A 20065-nucleotide genomic window follows, 5' to 3' on the forward strand; every position below is an offset into this window, starting at 1 on the left:
TGAGCTCCTGCTGACTTCACTCGCGAATAGGAGCAATTACACTTGGCTCAGGCCTGTTACACTAGACTCCACTGCATGTGGTGAACTTCGAAATTGTTTAACGGGACGGAGGAAAGCATCAGTATCAGAACTTGTTGTGATCTCCTTATTTTGGGAACAGGCCATTTATGACACATCTTGATCGAGCAGAAAGCAAAGGATGGGCTTAGGCGATACAATAATAGCAATTACTGACATTTATAGGCTACGGTAGTTAGGAAAATGTGTGGATGTGTGTGTTCGGGCTGGGGGAGAGGGTGCTATGAACCCACATTCTAATTACTTGCCTTTTATTAAAATCAGGTATAAATTGTAGAGTTTTTGGTGTGTTGAAGGGTTGCATTTTATAATATAACAAATGACAGTAAGCTAGATGTCCTCATGCACTTTTACTTGCTATACATGTAGGAGTGGTAGCAAGCTCGCTATTACTAGTAATCAGATCATTTAAAATGGCCAGGATCACCCATATGTGACCACTCCTGAGAAGAACAGGGTGATATATATATATATAATTCCATACTGTAGTCATTCTGTTCTTTGACGGTCAGGACCCCACAGGACCATGTAGGGTGGTGGGTCATTCTCAGCACTGCGGTAACACTGACATGCTGTTGGTGTGTTAGTGTGTGTTGCGCTGCTGGTACGAGTGGATCAGACACAGCAGTGCTGCTGGACTGAGAATAGTCCACCAACCAGAAGTGTCCAGACAACAGCGTCTTGTGGGCAGCATCCTGTGAGCACTGTTGAAGGACTCGAGGATGATCAACACATCACAACTGTCTCAAAAGTCAGACATGAGGGACGAAAAGACAAAAGGTGGACCAACTAGGTAGGAGTGTCTAATACGGTGGACAGTGAGTGGACAACTTTACAGGTTTCAATATATAATGATCAAATATAATGAAAGGGGCATCTATGAAAAGGTTTTTCAGAAAACAGTTACTCGTCAGATTCCTTTGTAACCGGCAAGTGCACCTGCATTTGAGACAGAAGAGAGAGAGAAAGACATGGGGAAGGGAAGACCAGAAAGAAAACAAGCGAAAAAGAGAAGGAGAAATCTGGAGGAGGCACACAGCTGTGACTGTCACATCGAGTCCTGTGAGGTGTGGAGGTGTGTGAAGTTTCATCAAAGCCCACGGGCCTGTCTGAGACTGCGCTACTAGCGAAGCTCGCGCTGTAGTGCACTCATGCAGGAGACAGGCTCATATCTCCGGCAACCGAGAACTCCCTGATCGTTCTAATACAATCAGAGATGAGGGCCTACTCTCTGAAATGTGAGGCGCCAGCCTTTTCCCACATGCCGCTGTTGAAGCTTGTTTAAGGACATGGACTGCTGCTCAGGAGTGGAGCTTGTTTGTTACAAAGCGTGACTCGCTATTATGTTCAGGATAATGGGGACACAAATTCACACATCCAGATTTGATGTTTACCTGCCAGCGACAGAAGGGAACGACTCACCAGGCAAAGTATGTATATTATGGATGTAATTTAAGGAAGAGTATTGTTATATATTGTTAAATAATACCCTGCTCACTTTAATGTCTGTTGACTTAATTGGCTATTTGTACAATGTCCATTTGTTTAAGCATGCACAGAAACTGGCATTTAGTATCCCCTAGTATAACCTTTACTTTTACCTAGATTTCATACTAGGAGAAATCTGCAGGGAGATGTGTTTTTCTGCTTCTCACAATCCAAGTCATCCCATACATATTTAGTGATGTTAAGGTCTGGACTCTGGGGTGGTTAGACCATTGTTTTTAGAACACCAGCAACTTCAGCAGTTTGATAAGTGATGAGTCGTCTTATCACCTTGGAAGGATCTATTCTCTTCAATTTTCAATTTTCAATTTTCTGTTGATCTGATGGGGATAGTTTTGCTTTTAGGTCTTGTACAGTTGTTAGGATGTTCTCTGTATTTTCTAATCATTTTTTTTAACTGCATTAGGCTGTTAAGGCTGAATATTTATACGCAGTTCAAATTGTTAATGGGTAATTTGTAATGTGCATTTGTTCTTGGAACTACACTGGGGAATACTGGAGAGGATGCAGTGTATTTGTGGCTTTACCAGATATAAAGAAGAGGTCTGAAATGGTACAGTGCTTTTTTAAAACAGAAGAATCTGGAACATTCAGGCCTTCGAGAGATTTGAACCGCTGATACGTCCCTCATCTGTCGATCCAAGCAAGCCATTCTTAACAGTCCATCCCGCAGACCGGTAAACACATACCGTGACTGCTGAGTACTGACCTCTATGTGATCCTTTGCTTGATGCCACCAGTTCCTCTCGCAAACTTCCAGCCTTCTTAAGACATTTCCATGAGTAACTCCTGTAAAATTCCTCCCATTTAATGTAAGGGATTTTTTGAATTCCTCTGGAATTCATCTGCCACACTACACAAACAGACCTAATACAATTGGATCTCCTGTGTGGTCTTGTGGTCTCCAGCTCGCGTGATATTTGCAGCTCGTTCCAGTACAACTTGATAGGCCCAAGCTGTGTCAACAAGAACATATTTTTTATGTAACTTCATATTTTCTCTGTGAGCATGTAAAGCAGGCTTGAACACTTGTCCTTGTTGTCTTTTGCACACTTGTGTTGGTATATTTCAGCCATGTCAAAAAATGAACACCTAAATATTTAAACGTGGACATTTGATCTTAGTTTGTAAAATATAGGGAGGTAATATAATCAGCTGCAGATGATTACAACATCTATAGGGAGAATATTGGAGAAGGCTGTCTTATTTAAACCTCAGACATTTAGTTTGCTTTGCTCTTGATTGTTGAAGTCAGTGGCATCACTAAGGCAAAACCCAGCGAGCTCTCTGAGGCCTGAGAAGGTTGTAGGTGCATTTGAGATTTTTTATAATTTGCCTTAAAAATACAGGTCAGGTCTAGACCATAGTCATCCTAGTAGGTTCAGCCCAAGAGCAGGCTGCAAGATAATGGAGATTCCACAGTTCTTTGTTGTTAGCTTACTCTTAAGCTGATTCATTTGAAACATGGTTTCTACTGAGTCTCGTTTCCTGCTTGTTTTGTTTCCTGCGATTGTAAAGTCAGAGTTCACCATCAGGAGTGCGTTACATTCTTGAAGCGCTCTGCAAATGTTTAGAGAGCCAACAAAGCGTCAGCAGACCTTTTGGTGTTTTGTGGTCTCAGAAAGCTCCTTGAGAAAAGAGGAGCGTTCCGCTTTTTCCTCTGCCAACTTTTCCCCATTGTGAAGGCTTTGCTCTGCCTTCTTGGGCTCGAAGGGATGGTTCACTGCAGTGTCACTAATTCCCTCTATCCTCCATCAGTTCACAGAGCTGGATAAGCTGGATGAGCGTGGCCGAATGGAAGGACCCAAAGGATGCTGCCGCAGCCCCACGCCTATGAAGTTCCGCAGCAGATCCCAAGGTCAGGCACACTAGCGGTGTCATCTTATATCAAGTCAAAGCACAAGCAGAGCATGGAAAATGTTGAAATGGATGCAGCCTGGATGGATTGTGAGCGGTGGTTGCTGTCGTAAATTGAGGGTTTTCTGTCTCCGAATCCCGCAACAGTAAATGAGTTTCCTTTACCAGTCGAGGTAAAAGAACTGTGCTGACTGTTGTGCTGCTCGTCTCAGCTTCAGATGCTTCTAGACAGTTTGGGATGCACATGTTAATACTGGCCAAGACCAGTAATGTATGAAAATACACTCTTGTAGCTTTTTTCTTGCAGCTCAAAGACACTTTAGACACCCCTGTGTTTCCTGGTAATGTATGAGCTTCAGTTTGTATGGGCACATTCAGCTTTCCCTGTTTTTCCACAGGTATTGTAGTGTCATGCAGGTCTGCCACATCACCGTTATTGGGGTTTGCAACGCTGGCTTGTGTTCCCATTTAACCCCTTTCCATTTCATTTGCAATACAATTCATTTTTCTTATGCAATGTTTGACCACTCACGGTCAAAGGAGACAATTAGTTGACTTTCTAAGTACAACTGAGCAACAAATCCTCTTCATGAACACATTTTATATACAATTCTTATTTATGTTGTGAATTTAAGATCTTGAAATAACCATAGCGTGTTTAGAGCTTTTATATTTTTTCAATACTTTGAATTAAGCAAGTAAACAGTCATTATGTAACAGAGTTTGCTTTGCTCTTGATTGTTGAAGTCAGTGGCATCACTAAGGCAAAACCCAGCGAGCTCTCTGAGGCCTGAGAAGGTTGTAGGTGCATTTGAGATTTTTTATAATTTGCCTTAAAAATACAGGTCAGGTCTTGACCATAGTCATCCTAGTAGGTTCAGCCCAAGAGCAGGCTGCAAGATAATGGAGATTCCACAGTTCTTTGTTGTTAGCTTACTCTTAAGAACTTCCCATTTTACCCCTTTCCATTTCATTTGCAATACAATTCATTTTTCTTATGCAATGTTTGACCACTCACGGTCAAAGGAGACAATTAGTTGACTTTCTAAGTACAACTGAGCAACAAATCCTCTTCATGAACACATTTTATATACAATTCTTATTTATGTTGTGAATTTAAGATCTTGAAATAACCATAGCGTGTTTAGAGCTTTTATATTTTTTCAATACTTTGAATTAAGCAAGTAAACAGTCATTATGTAACAGAGGAATATAATATATATATATATATATATATATATATATATATATATATATATATATATATATATATATATATATATTTTTTTTTTTTATTATTATTTTTTATCTGCAGAATTGATTATGCCTGCTTCTCCATCTTGATTTTTTTCATATAATTAGGTGGCGGCTCCCGTCTAGAGTCTGTTGGAGAAGATGATGAACTGATTGTTGAAAACGGTGAATCAGGAAGTGAAACGGCTGAGAAACCATCACGGGGTGGACGCAAACACTCCCTCCCACAGCAGCTGGACACTGTTGGAATCCGACAGGTCAGTACATCATCTTTGCAAGGATTTCTCAGGGAGTAGAATCTTCTTCATTATTATTGATATCATGTCATTCACTGCCAGACGCTTCACAGCAAGTCTGTTTAATAACCCATTACTGTGAAAGAAGCATTACTTGGTAACTATGCTAGCCTCATAGCCACAGTATGAGAATAAAGAAAACGTTGGAGCATCAAACCTGCAACTTTTGGGGTAAGGGAAATATATTTTGTGACTTTATAATCTAAATTTGATTGAAATATTCCATAAGTTTGCCATTTCAAGCTAAATCTTTAGTGCCTGTCCCATGTAGTCGTCTCACTTTCAGTGTTTTGAGATGTTCTTCTAAGCCCTGTGGCTGATGGAGAACCTTAGCGAGGTCTAAATGTTCTTTGATGTCTAATTATCCAGCAGTGGCACATCAAAGGCTAATCTTATCGACCAGTCTCTTTCTTTAACACAGATTGCGAGATCCCCACGGATCACTAATTGCCACTCTTGTCAGGAGCTAATTGAGAGATGAAGATGTTTGCGAAGGTTGAAACTGACCTTAGATTAACCTTTATTTTTAGGTCTGTGACAGTGTATAACCACCTTATTTTTGGGAGCAGTACGAGCAATTATGTCCCAGATTGTCCCAAGCAGTTTTTTATGGTCTGAATATTTTCTGTTTTCCCTTTGAGTCTTAATACATTATTCATTCGGACAGAAAACTGAGTACAGGCTTTACTGAGTGTAGTAGGTCTTTTGTCAGAGGAATATAACAAAGCTACAAACTGGCTTGTTGTCCAAATGAACTAACAACTTAATGGTCTTTGTTGTTTGTTTGCTTCATTTAGTGCCTGTAGTGTTGAGCTTTATTCAAATGATACGCTCCTTTCTGTCTTCCTCTCCAGGAATATCAAATTGTGAAGAAATCAGCACGTTCCCTAAGTACCGTTCAAGTGGAGTCTCCATGGCGACTGGCACAACCATCTATTATCTCCAACATTGTCCTGATGAAAGGACAGGGCAAGGTGACTGTCCTCTCTGGACAAGAAATGCAGCTGCTGTGTGCTGCCCCGTCATATTAAACAGAGAGGGGTTGAACTTGATTAAGTTGTACATGATGCAAGAATTTAGCATATTGGTTAAAAAAGTAGACTTACTGAATGCCATCTGGCCATTTAACGATTCTGGTTGTTTGATTATGATTCATTCTTCCTCAAAAGTCTGGGAGTGTTTGTAGAATGTTTTTATTACAAACATCTGTTTTCTGTGTTGGTTTGCAATGACACGTTGAATGAACAGGTTTATAGAAGGTGTCAGAAGTACTGTTAAAAGTATCTTAATTAAAACTAAAATTAAATTCAAATTAAGACTTAAGAAAAAAGCCGGTAGCTACCGGTTCTGTTCTAGTGTCAACGCAGGTGGTCACACATAGAAGTAGTAAATCCTTTCTTCTCTTCCTTGATGACTAGGGTCTGGGATTCAGCATTGTCGGAGGCCAAGATTCTGCTCGAGGGAGGATGGGGATATTTGTCAAAACTATTTTCCCTAACGGAGCTGCAGCAGCAGATGGAAGACTCAAAGAGGGTGAGTGCAGCTAGGCTTGTGGACCACTGAATTAGACATTCCTTAAAAAAAAAATCCCCAAAAAAGTTAAAGTTTTAAAGTATTAAAGTTTAAAGAGCCTTCACATATTAGAGGTTATTATTCTTAACTTGGCTATACTGAAAGTGGTTCATTTTATAGCACTGACCCACAGAACCCTTTTGGCATCTGGTAATTTCCATGCATTGCATTCAGATTTTGATGGTTATTGAAGATTCAAAACACATAACAATACACTTGATGGTCCCCTAACTCTAATACTCAAAAAGTAATGTTGAAAATCCACTAAAATAATATGTTTGCGAGGAACATTCTTCTTTAGCACATGATTCAGTTCATCATTTCCACTCAGTTTCATGCTAAAAGCTCTTTGACATTCAAATCATACAAATCATATTAATTCTTATATTTAATGACTGGACCGTTGCATATCTAGATTTACATTTATGTCCTCAGAATTATTATGCCTGTTGTGGTGTCAGGATTTCCTGACAAGAAATGTATCCGGAAGACCAGTTTTAGTATTAGCTAAAGCTTTTCATTAGCCACAGTATTATGTTTCTCTGTACAAATCTTCCCTGCCCTCTTTGTTATGTTGTCGTCCTTTTCTAACATTCCCTGTCATTTGTCTTCCTCATTCCTTCTTATTCAGGGGATGAGATTCTAGAAGTGAATGGAGAATCTCTTCAAGGCCTCACGCATCAGCAGGCCATTCAGACCTTTAAGGTAACTTTCTTAGTCATCCTGACAGCTGCAGTCACGCAAAAGGCCTGGCAAGGGAATTTTGGTCAAATCCAGATCCTTAAAGTTAATCCTTCTCAGGCTACTCAGTCTGTGGTCAGGTCAGCTTAAGGTCAGAAGTTGCTGGAGAAACTGGAGGAGATCTTAAAAATTAGTGGAATTCTCCAAATTCTCCTCTGTGACAGCGTTATTTGTTTTTTATTTTTTTATTTTTTTGGTAATGACATGCTTGTGGCCTCTGTCTCTCAATCAAGGATTAGAAACATTACAATTACTTGTGCAACTGTTCCAGAGTGAACTTTTGGTTCCTCCAAAAGTGGATATGGTTCATTTTCATAGAATATTGACATCACTTATTGTTTCCACTTTTCTTTAGTCTCCAGTGCATGCTCTCCCTTATACTGTTGTTTTTAAGCCACATTATATGAAGTAGGCTATAAGGAGATTATTTCGTATAGGCTATTGAGGCTATTTATTGATTTTAATATTGTATTAATGTTCAGAAATGTACTGTAGTTGCATGGTTTGAAATGTGTTTCCACCCTCATACATACACTCTGCCATGGTCCTACAACTTAGGCCTACTTAGAACCCCTCAGCCAGGACATTGTAACTATGGTGGATACCCATGTGTGCACATTTTCTGTCCTCATATATATATGGTAATGATCAGCACACATTCAACCAAACTGATTCTGTAGAGAATACAGAAATAATACAGTACTGTATTTTGACATAATATATGTATAATTTATATTAGATATGCACCGATCCATCTTTTTCTGTTCCAATACAGATACATGAACTATGGTACCGATACCAGCAGCTTCTTGGCTTTTCCTTATATAAAGGACAAGCTGGATTACTCGCTGATAGTTGATGACAGATTAGAGGCAGGCACTGTGCTGGTTAGATGGGGGAGTCTTGCTGTTTCCTATGATATATGTTTGATGTCTATAGGTTTCATCAGGTTTCATGAATGGATCAGACTAATTATCCGATACCCGATCCAGCTAATTTAGTTAGCATCGGGACTGATATCTGATCATACTATTGGATCGGTGTATCCCTAATTTATATGTATATAATTCATTTTAAAGTAAAAAAAAAATGGCGTTATTATAATGAACTCGATGCACAGTAGGCTCCATCAGAAGAATGTTATGAATCTTACTTAAATTACTTTTTCAAATCAGATCAGAATTATTGTCACAGGTGTAAAGGTGAGTGGAACAGCTTGCATCTTTAATGGTCGCTAGAGAGCAGAAACGGACACATACAGAACCAAAGGCAGCATTTCCTTATAATCCCTGCTCTCAGTAACCTCTTTCTGGTAACATGTTCGCTTCTTGTCCTTTATTCTGTTCCCTTTGTACAGCAACTGAAAAAGGGCGTGGTTACCTTAACCGTACGCACCCGTCTGCGGAGCCCCAGCCTGACCCCTTGCCCAACACCCACGCTGCTCAGTCGATCCAGTTCGCCCAACTCGAACACCAGTGGCGGGACCCCCGTACCCAGTGGGTTTGAGGATGGAGACTCCCGGAAGGGACCTGGCCCGAAGGACCGCATCATAATGGAGGTCACTCTAAATAAAGGTAGCTGATGTATGACTGTAAATGTACACATTCAGTTTTGCCATAGTCCAATTTTATTATAGCCCCTTGTTGCCAAAATAGTCAGACTATATTAACCAATTTTATCACACATATCCGTCTTCTTGTCAGATTTAAAACATTTGTTGAGAAATGGAATTGACCATAGCACAATAGTTTTCATCATAGTTTTACAGTCTGCTTTTATTGGAATAGTCTCACCCCTGCGTGAGCCATTTCTCATTCTACTGCCTGTAAAAGAATACAATGTAAATTGAATTATGTTACTCCAGTGTATTTTGACATTTAATTAAATATGGAGTGATTAAATAGAAAATGTGTTGCAAGTGTCCTTCAGTTTTAGGAACTGAAACCTATAAAGCTGTCAAATATTAAGGTTTTTTTAATATAATACAGTCATCTGTGAGTCTGAATAAATTAAAGCCTAAGGGAATCTAAATTCATGATTGCTTTCTAATTAAGTCAATTAGAAATCCTCACTTATCACAAGGCTGATGTCGCTTGTCCCTCCCTTTGTCAAAGCTGTGCTAATGTGAAGAGACCCACATAAAAGGGTCTTACTCAATTGAGTCTGACCGAGAAAACACTAACCTAACCCTGTCCTGTAATTCTGTCAGCAGCTATGGAGGCAGGTTATTTAGTGGTGGTAGTAGTAGTATCTGATTCTGTAAATTAGTGTCTGTTGGTTCATATATGAAGCATGTGATATCTGATGCTATTAAAACCATTTCCTTCAGTTGCTGTTTGCTTTAAGTGCATGCAAATCGATTGTCCACTTTACAAGCCAATCTGTTTAAATTAAATTTGTTGAAGTTTCATTTTTACCATGTCTAGTATGCTACATTGATTACAACCTTAATGAAAGGAATAAGCAAACTTGTTGGATGTGTTTGCATTGTTGCTAACACACTTTTTTTTTGTGTTTGCGCATGTGTCTTTGTGGGTTTTAGAGACTGGTGTGGGGCTGGGAATTGGTGCCTGTTGTTTAACATTAGAGAACAGTGCTCCTGGGATCTACATTCATAGCCTGGCTCCAGGATCTGTGGCCAAGATGGACGGCAGACTCAGGTGGGTTCCAAAAAAGTCTTACTAGCATCTGTTGAGCTTCTTCAGTGTTTATTGCCAACACACACATATGTCATTAGGCTGGTTTGCGCACACCTTGTGTTCTCTACTAGATCTTTAATTGGAACTTAATTTTGGTCCAAACCCAAATACGGCTTGAAAACTTTCTCCCACATCAGATCCCTGGTTTGCCCAACCTTTGCCCAACACAAAACTGAAAAGAACAGAAATGAACTAGATCATATTAGGGTTGTCATAATTTATTATGTTAGTAATCTACTGAATTCTTTGATGAATTATCTAAAAAAGTAATGTTTTATTAAGGCCAAACAATAAAAATAAGCATAACTTTACATTTTTTAAGCCACTATTGGGCTTTTGAGCAAAGCCATTAACCCTCTCTGCTTTAGCATGGCCAATAGAAATGCTTCTCCTGTAAGGTTGCCCTTTTTAGAGATAGGTTTTTGTGCATCAGCAACAATATGTACAGATTATGTGTATATATACACAAATGATACCATATATATATGTACAAAACCTAAACCTTTATCATTATATATATATTTTTACTTCATATACATGTGAAGAATGTGCAGACTGCTGGATACAGCTTTATAATGATTTTATGCCTATTGTTCATCAATCAGTGTCTAAGATTAGTATGGGATTTCTAGTCAGAGCAAATTTATGCACTTCAGTGGAGCTCACCAGATTTAACTATTTAAGGCAGGTGAGCTAAAGAAGACATAAATGCAGTCCAAAAAGGAGGATTATGGAAAAACCCAAATGTGAAATGTGAAGCCGACCCAAGCCCGACAAATATTTGAGAAATGATGTGTGAACCTGACACAATCTGATGTGAATAATTGGATCCTGTTGGGCTCAGACAAATATTTCACTCTTGTCTCCACGAACATAAATCATGGAAAAGAACTTGCATTTCTTTCTACAGGCAGTAGATTACAGCATGACTCTTGCTGGTCAGATAAATTAACACCATTATCTCTAATGTTTGGACCGTGGAAAACTAAGTACTGCTGTTTATTAAGAAAATGTTTGCAATTAGCTGACGACTTGAGTGCGTGAAGATTGAATGGTGCTGGTCGGCACCGTGCAGCAGACGCTACTTCATTTTGAATGATCCAAACTCGTGAGTTTGTTTAAGGAAAGGGAGAGGCAAGAATGAGCCACTACAAGGGAGAACAAGCCAAATCTGCCTTAATCTGTTTGGCAGTGGACAAAATATATGATGGCGAGAGGTATGACCAAGAAAGTAGTGTCATATTTACAAAAAAACTATAAAAAATATTTCAATTAAATTATAAAATGTATAAATCTATAAAACCGTTGATAGAGGTATGAAGCAGGACTCTGGGCTCATCTGAACAGCCATCTAGCACTGAAAATGTAAATAACTGACACCCACACAGCAGGAGAAGGTGATAATAGTTTAGCAAAGTGTTTTCATGTAGCCCTTTTCTCAGATCGTAATGTGTAATGTATAATGAATAGCGGTTAACAAGAACAAGAGTTTAAGTTGAGGTCTGGAAGACTTAGAAAACCTTCCAAGAGTAATGCTTGTATAATTGCTAAAAAGGCTAATCAAAACCCCTGTTTGACTCTTGGGACGAGTGAGCAGACTCTGAAGTACTGGTGCACTGTTCCACTGTGCAGCGATAACAGCACAAATATGACCTTCATGGAACAGAAAAGCTTTCCTGCATCCTCACCCCAAAGTTCATCATCAGTTTTCAAAGGAACATCTAAGCTAGCCTGATACCTGATGATTTTGTCAACAGATCCAGGTTACAACAGAACATTTTGGCTGCAGTTAGCGAATATAAATATAAGATTTGGAGGAAAAGGCTGCAGAATTTCAGGAAAAGAATACCTCTTCAGCCATTAAGCATCATGCTTTGGGCTTGGGTTGCGGTCAGTGACACTGGATATACCTCATAATCTCACAATCTCACAAACTAGAAGAAGAATTTAAAAAAGTGTCTGCAAGCTGTGAATTGTCAAATGGAGTGTTACCAAGTGATGACCATGCAGGATGCCCAAACGTGTGCTTTGGGCTCTTCTGTGAAAGTTGAAATGCCTTTATGAAGTCGGGTCATCTTTTACTCACCTAGCTTTTCACAGTAGCAGATAAAGTGTTAGCAGATCAAAACGGTTACTGTCACTTATTATTACTACAGTGACCAGGCTAGTTTGTGTTCATGTTTCTCTTCATTTTGGGGTGTGTCTGTTTGTTTGCGTCTGTGTTTATCGGTGCATGTAGTCGGTGCATGTGTATGCGTGTCTGCCCATGCATGTCAAGATGAAACATCTCAAAGGCTTGCTTTTCACTTCAAAAGAATGTGCACTGGGTGCCAAAAGACCATGAATGGGGTCTTTATGGCAGAAGATAGACTCAGGGTCCTGAATGTTGTAACTTGCTGTGAAAGTGTTCACAGCTGTCCATGGGGGGGTGGATAAGAGAGTAATGTACACATTCGGCCGTATTTCTTTTTTTCTACCAGATTGAGAGGCAAATGGAATGTTCTCTCTCTCTCTCTCTCTCTCTCTCTCTCTCTCTCTCTATTCTTATCTTTTCTTTTTCTTTGTATTTTTTAAATGTGTCATGCATTTTGCACACTTGTGAAGTCTTGAGCTTTTTTTTAACAGGAGGTCTTCTGATGAGGGTGGCCTTTATAAAATTCTATGTGTGTGTGTGTATGTGTGTTCAGCCGAGGGGACCAGGTGTTGGAGGTAGATTCCGTAAGCTTGCGGCATGCTGCACTAAGCGAGGCCTACGCTATCCTGAGCGAATGTGGCCCCGGTCCAGTGAGCCTCATCATAAGCAGACATCCCAACCCAAAGGTAAGCAAAAGAAAGATTGAAAAGGTTCTAAAGGGGACAGAATCCCTCCCAGTTGATTTTTTTCCACCCCCCTTTTCCATCCCCTGTCGAATCATGCTGTTATCTCTGTTAGGTAGATTCTGTTAGGTAGATTCTGTTAGGTAGGTGTCTACTGCTGATACTTTAATGCCATCCATACATGGGATTTGACTTGAATGTATAAAATGCACCAAATATCAATTCCTTCATTGTAAGATTATCACAACCAGTTTATATAGATAGTCTGCTGCAGCTGATGTTCCAAAAATTTACTCTACCATGGCATTAAAACATTCATTGACTTAGAATAAAAAAAATAGCTAAAAAAGTCCTACAAAAGTCAAATTTGATCTTAAACAAAAAGCAAGGCTCTTTTACATACAAACATAAAAACGTCTGTTTCAGACATAACCGCCACTGCCCACATAGTTCTATGCATCCTTTAGGTCGTCATGGATGTAAAGCAGTACATCCGCAAAAAGGCAGGTCAGAGTTAAATATTTCGGACAGGGACAACAATGACCAATGGTGCAGGAAGTCGTGAGAATGTACTTATTACAAAAAAGACAATATTGGCAGCGGCTGCAGCTTTTCTGCAAAAAGAAATTTATCATGCCCATACGGCAGTGGTCGTGTTTTGCTTGAACTATTGGCGACACTGGCCTCGCGATTTCCAGTGCTTCTTCGTTCTGACAATATCCATAATCATTTAGAGAACATGCACAAACACGGACGGAAGATTGCGTCCATATCTGTATTTGTATTTCACGTGGAACATAAAGGAGCCCAAAGTTGTTCGGGGGAATGCTGGCTGTTTTTCTTATAGCCTACGGCTGCATTTACATGGAAAGGCAGCCTTCTAAGCATCAGGAGATTGCTTAGAAGTGAGTGATTCCACAGCCATCCGTGTCCAGGGGTCCCAGAGAGCACAATTGTGTTGTGTGCCAAAAGATTTTCAGTATGTGCTTTTTTACAAACGTGCCCTGTTTGTTGTCATCTTCGGGTGCTTACACGTGTCTGTCCCATTACCATCTAAACTAAGAAGATTTTCAAAGCATAGACGGCTACAAAGCAATGCATGAAACCTGCTGAGTTGCACTCCAAACGCTGCTGCAGCAGCAGCAGTCCCAGCTACCCACTTTCCCCCTCCCCTTTATTCTGCCATATGAGCAGCAGTCCAAATCAAACGGCCTCATCCACCTGCTAACGCTCTAATTATCCCTTAGCATGAATCATTGAAGCCCAGCAAAAAGTAAACAACATTCCTGTCGCCTGTGCACTGGCAGCTCTGGTTTTCCTCCAGCTAATGAATGAAGATTTTGAGGAATGGCCCGTGGTGGCCCACGGAGGGAGGGGCTTTGGTTGTTGCGGTTGGAATATGCTGACTCTTCGCTCTACACTAATAAATGATTGCTAAAGCTAATGGAGCGTGAGCCTAACAGGGTAGAGGCCTGCTCTAATACTTAGCATGTGACCCGGGGTGGAAAGAGGTGAAGGACCGTGCTCCCGGGGGTCATTAATCTCTTAAAACCAGTAGGTAGAGGACTTTATTATGTACTGTGGGGACAGAGGCTTTTGACAGAATGGAAGTTCCTTGTCAGTTAAAGTTAGCTTTGACCAAACAAGTCTGATGAGGAAGGGTTCTCATGGTGATGGATCTGATAACAGCACACTTTATTTACCATACATCATTACAATGGCCACCAGTAGCTTCTCAGCGGAAGACAAGCGCCCAGGCTTTTTTCTGTCCTGGCATCGTAATGTAATGTAAATAAGTCAGCTGTTGGATGTTCTGACTAGAAGGCAGATTTTGTGTCCCACCTTGGTTTAAAGAAACACAGTAAAAGGATCAGACACATGTAAGTGAGTCCATATTTATCATTAACGTATGTTTTGAGAAGCGTTTTTTTCATACAATTTCGTTTCCGTGATTAAGAGCCCCCTCATACAAAATGAAAGTATTTGATTATGAGTTTAATGAGCTGCAAATTTTGGCAGAAGTAGTGGCTCTCTAAAAGTGCATTTCAGAACCTATGCATTGGTTTAGATGTAGAAAATGCTTTCATTAAAAACTGAATGTTTTACTTTGTAATAATAGAAATTGCATATTGATATGTGTATTGGACCGAAAATGTTGACAGAAAATTTTAATGTCCCTCCTCTGTCCCAGCTCAGGAATCAAAGAGAACTCACTTTCAGGCTCACTTTATATTTAATATTTTAGACAAACTTCAGGATGGTTTCTTTCCTGGACCCCAGCATTTCTGCTCCTTAACTCAAATAGTCAGTTATCAGCATCAGCAGCATCAGCTGCCAGCCGGAATATTTCCCTCGAGGCGGACAAAGATACCTTTCAGTGCGTCTCCATTATATATGACACCTGATAGCTTGTGGCACTACCATTAAAGTTAAGAGGTGTCATACAATCTCTGTCAGGGATGAATTAAGACACCTAGCTAGACAGGAGCGTTTGCCCAGATCACATGTCAGAGACTATGAAGTTCCTGTCTGAAGTTGAGAGTTAGTGTCAGAAGACTCTGAAGATTCTTTTAAATCAAATTATGTCTGGACGAAACATCAACGGTTCTCTTCTTCTTCTTTTTCTCCCCAGTAGCACCCCCCCCTCCTCCCAATCAGCACATTCTGTCCTTTACACTGTAGAGGTGTGCAGAGTGCACTGCACAACTACCGCCAGATTTCAATGTCATTGGATAAATTTGACATACTACTAACAGCCGAGTCTCTTAAATCAGCTAACAGACGCCTATACTGTCTTACCCAACCAGAAAGCACAAATCCAATACTGTTATCTTCAACTTCTGGCCACGAATGACCGGGAAAACCGCAATCAACCTTTTTATCTCCTGATGATGGGACCAGCACTTGGACACTTGGGTGTTTGGTGGTCCAATCAAAAAAAAAGGTTACAAACAAGCTACACAATGTCAGGTTCAGAAGACATATTGGAATATAGTAATTCGATCATAAATATAATTTTATATTTGGGAAATTTAATATTTGGGAAATGTTTGACATTTCATGAAATAATTAATTATTGGGCTAAATCAGGCTTTACATTTCATTTCTTTGTTTTGAATAAGGCCGTTAAGTCGGACGATGGACGTTCCTTTAGACTGAACACAGCCTCGCCAGCCTTTTCGTTGCACCTGAGAAATTGCTGAGGACTGACGCAGCCAGTTAAAATATAACTTAAAAATAAATAAATAAAATACATGGCCTGTTTTTCACTGTACTGAAAATACAGCTGACTGTTTTAGATAGGAATGTGTGGGTGTGTGTGTGTTTGTGGTGGTGGTGGTGGGGTGGAGGGGGGGGGTGCTGGCTTAACATGCAAGTGAGATTATAGACCCAGAAGCGTGTCAAAATAATGTGGAACCTTTCATTATGAGAAAGTTTCAAAGTACTGAGTCCTAGAAGACAAATGCCCCCCCACTTCAACCTTTCATCCTTTACTGTTTGCTTTCTGTTAGCATGCTTGTAGAAGCTGTAATCATTACATGTAAGTGATGCTTTTACAGTTTTACTAAGCAGAGCAGAACTGAAATTATGGTGTGTTTGTTTCTGTGTTTTCAGTGGTGATGTAGGGAGAGTGCATAAAGAAGGCCACCACTGTCAATAATACTTACTCTGAAGATGCAGAGAGAGAGAGAGAGAGAGAAGAGCATGAAGTTGTCCAGGCTTCTGTTTTGGATATATTAAGAAACAATCAGATTAAGAAGCACTTTGTCATTCACTGTCCGTCCTGTTTCAACTGCAACTACTTTATACTGTAAATAGAATCTCTAGTGCCACCATGTGGCGACTGCTTTCAATAAGCTGTTCGTTTTAAGTAGTGTTTCAAGCCTGCCAAATCCAGTTAGTGTGGAGCAGATTAGCACATTTCTTGTGGCTTACTCTCAAATCCTCACCTTGAAGAGCTGCTTGTTTGGTATTATTTCAGTAATGTTTTTCCTGTGTACTTTGTTTGGAGCTTATTTTTATTTTATTTATTATTGTTTTAATTGTTCTTTTAAAAGGTAATACAAATAGTATAAATTATAAATATAAAGGTGCACATATTTGTCGAAATGGGTCCTCCGCATTTAACCCATCTGTGGTGGCTCGCACACTAGTGAGCTAGGGGCAGTGAGTACACACACACACACACCCAGAGCTGTGGGCAACCAACTCCAGCGCCCGGGGAGCAGAGAGCGTAAAGGGCCTTGCTCAAGGGCCCAACAGTGGCAGCTTGCCAAGCCTGGGAATCGAACCCACAACCCTGTTATCGATAACCCGGCACTCTAACTGAGCCACCACTGCCCCTATATCATGATATTACTTTATTCACATAAGTTTGATAAAGTATTTTTAAATAACTTTTATTCCATTCTTTTATTTTTTTAAATTCATTTTTTTATTTATACATGAAATGAATTTATATTATCCTTTTTTATTTTTTATTTTTTAACGTTTTCCTACTCCAGGACTGTGTAGAAATAATCCAGAAGCTAACGCTAACTCTGGCATCTAGCATCTTTTCTTACTGGAGAACCTAAAACTGGAACAAACTGTATTTGCCAGGTGTCGGAGCAAGAGATGGACGAGGTGATCACGCGCTCTACCCACAGAGACAGTTTAAGCAGGGACAGTCATTCTTCTCACACTCTGGGTAAGCTGCACCTCATCTCCTCGGCCGCAGACATTCCTGAACCTCGGTGAAGCGCTTTGCTATTTAAATGATGTAATTCACTCATAAACCCTGTAATGGTCTCATTTTCACCAAAGTGTCTTTAATTGAAGTTCCTGGAATTCACTTTTAAACCACAGCAAAGCAGCAGCAGCTTCTATCATCATACGCTGCATGTTGTATGTTTATCTCTTTCCAAAATCCATCGTCGTTCTCGCCATAATCACTCGTTTGAAGTGTGATCTGGCGAAGAGGTGTTCCAGGGGTGTTTCTTTACTTTGTAAGCGTGTTGTTCACATTCTTTTATTGTGCTCTTTTGGAAATTGTAGCTCATTGTAACAGCGGATCACAAGGCTGACTCAAAGCTCATTACTGTGTGCTTTTTCTGGCCAGGACTGCCGTCCAAGAGCCCTTCTCCCACTGTGAAGGCCAGGCAGGGTGAGGGCAACCAGGCGCTCAGCTGGACCATGAAGAGGTTCTTAGAGCCAGCCAGTCGGGTAAGCATCCAACTCGCACACCGATACAACAAATAAAGCCAGTGAAGGCCAAGTCTGTATCTCACATACTGTTACTTACTGCAAATGGATCTGTGGACAGCGACCATAAAATGGGGCATCTGTCTTCACAGTCATTAGCTTGAAAAAACAAGTTTATTATTTTTATTATTATTATAATTTATTATAGTCAGTCTGAGATGCCATGTCTAGTCACATCAGTCAATTCAAGCCAATTCAAGGGGCTTTTATTGTCATTCCATCTAAATAACGCACACAGTGGAGGGAAATTACGTTGCTCTAGGACTATGGTGCAACATGGAACAGGAATAGGAACAGTACTGATACATAAATGTGCAAACACATAATCTCACAGTTTTATTGGGCAGACTCAAACCTGCTGTTTCAGACTGTATCCACTCTTGAATGAAATAATCATACCATGTGAATTGCATGCATTGTAAAATGGCCAACTCTGTAGACATCTAAGGGCTAAACTCATAGTGACCATAATGGACTGTGTTCTTTCTTCTATCTCCTTACAGCAAGGTTCTCTAAGTTCCGAGGCTGAGCTTTCGCAATACTTTTCCCATGATGTTCCAACCCAGTCTTCCCTCTCGGAGACCATGGCCATGGGCTCCAGTGATGACGACATGCTTCACAACAGCAGAAGCTGCAATACCTCACTGGACGAGCCAAACGCACCGCATCCACATAGTAATCAGAATAGCTTTGTTTGCCTCTATGTTTTGGTCCAAAGATGAAAATGTAAATAATTGTAAAAAAAAAATGGGTAACTTGCCATTTATAAAAACAAATAGAATGGTGTTTTTAGATGCTAAGCATCTGATGGACCTGACTTGATACTCATTCATTCCCTTGTTTAATCAAATAGCTTCCGGTGTCCTTGTTATTGCCCAGATATAAGTGACCTTTGCACAGGACTGTGTATCAGGGATATAAGGTAAGCATATTTCAGTACATCACTTAAAGTCTTTGTCTCCTTATGCTTACAGCCTTTAAAGATTCTGAGAGCAACACTTCTTATGGAGACGGCTGTAAATCGTCCAGCGCCGTAAGCAGAACCACAGCAGACCCAACCCGCCAGGCCAGTGTGGGCAGCAGCCCCAGTTCCGTTCGCAGCCCCCTGCTCCGGCAGCGCCGGGTCATATGCTACGAGGATGAACCCAGCGATGAGGAACTAGGCCCAGATGAGGACTCCAGGCCCTTCCGGCGTCTGCACCGCAGCATCCCTGATGATGCCGGCCATCACCACCACCAGGAGGATGACTCCGGGATCGTCATGGCCACCTCTTCCGTGGAAGTAGACGATGAGAGTCAGGACAGCAGTGAGGGTCACAGGCACAGCGAACCGCCCACTCCAACGTACGGCAGCTCGCTGGAGTCGGAGGAAGGAGGCGGCGCACCGTCCGGTGCAGAGTCGCCCTTCATGCCTATTCGCTGCTTCGAGCCCAATGCTGGAGGAGGCGGAGCTAATCTGGGTGTGAAGAAGGAGCCATATCGCGAAGCACAAGAGTCAAAGCGCTCGCCCAAACTGGAGCACAAAGCCGTGACACGGGTCAAGAGTATGATGAGCATCGAGTGCCCCAACCCTCCACAGAGGCCCAAGGGTGAGGAGGCCGGTACAGCAGCAGTCAGCCCCACGCAGGCTACCCAGGGTGGGATGAGGACCCCCGGCAGACCCCAGCACCACTGCAGGAGGGGCGAGGCCAGTGAGCTGGCTGGCATTTGTACGATAGAGACTGTGGTTCTGAAGCGAAGCGAGACAGAGTCCTTTGGACTGGACCTTGAGATCAAGTCTTCACCTCTGAAGGTGCTAATCACTGGACTGAGGCCTGGAGGTGCTGCAGAGAGGGTAAGCACTGTTCTTGGAAGGAAAGCTGCTTCACTTTTTTAGTTCGCGCTACGTGGCAGGCATGAATCATTTCAGATTCATTTGCAAACTCCCAACTTCATGGGTCTCTATAACACGTCCTGTGAAAATTGTTTGCATCAAGGCATGGTCCACATTTAACCATTCTT

At 41.0% G+C, this 20065-nt stretch overlaps 1 protein-coding gene across 2 annotated transcripts in view; it reads left to right on the plus strand.

The window, feature by feature from the left end:
* The window catches only part of pdzd2 (PDZ domain containing 2), a 92781-nt gene that overhangs the window by 61787 nt on the left and 10929 nt on the right, over positions 1-20065 (plus strand). For both annotated transcript variants that reach the window (XM_072664358.1, XM_072664359.1), the window contains 12 exons: positions 3343-3442; positions 4804-4952; positions 5846-5965; positions 6410-6524; positions 7195-7268; positions 8662-8878; positions 9847-9964; positions 12691-12823; positions 17423-17510; positions 17922-18025; positions 18568-18739; positions 19039-19898. In XM_072664358.1, the coding sequence (XP_072520459.1) occupies positions 3343-3442; positions 4804-4952; positions 5846-5965; positions 6410-6524; positions 7195-7268; positions 8662-8878; positions 9847-9964; positions 12691-12823; positions 17423-17510; positions 17922-18025; positions 18568-18739; positions 19039-19898 (2250 nt within the window). The remainder of the gene's footprint in view (positions 1-3342; positions 3443-4803; positions 4953-5845; positions 5966-6409; positions 6525-7194; positions 7269-8661; positions 8879-9846; positions 9965-12690; positions 12824-17422; positions 17511-17921; positions 18026-18567; positions 18740-19038; positions 19899-20065) is intronic.

The sequence above is a fragment of the Salminus brasiliensis genome, chromosome 20 (assembly GCF_030463535.1).
Source record: "Salminus brasiliensis chromosome 20, fSalBra1.hap2, whole genome shotgun sequence".
In the NCBI taxonomy this organism is placed as follows: Eukaryota; Metazoa; Chordata; class Actinopteri; order Characiformes; family Bryconidae; genus Salminus; species Salminus brasiliensis.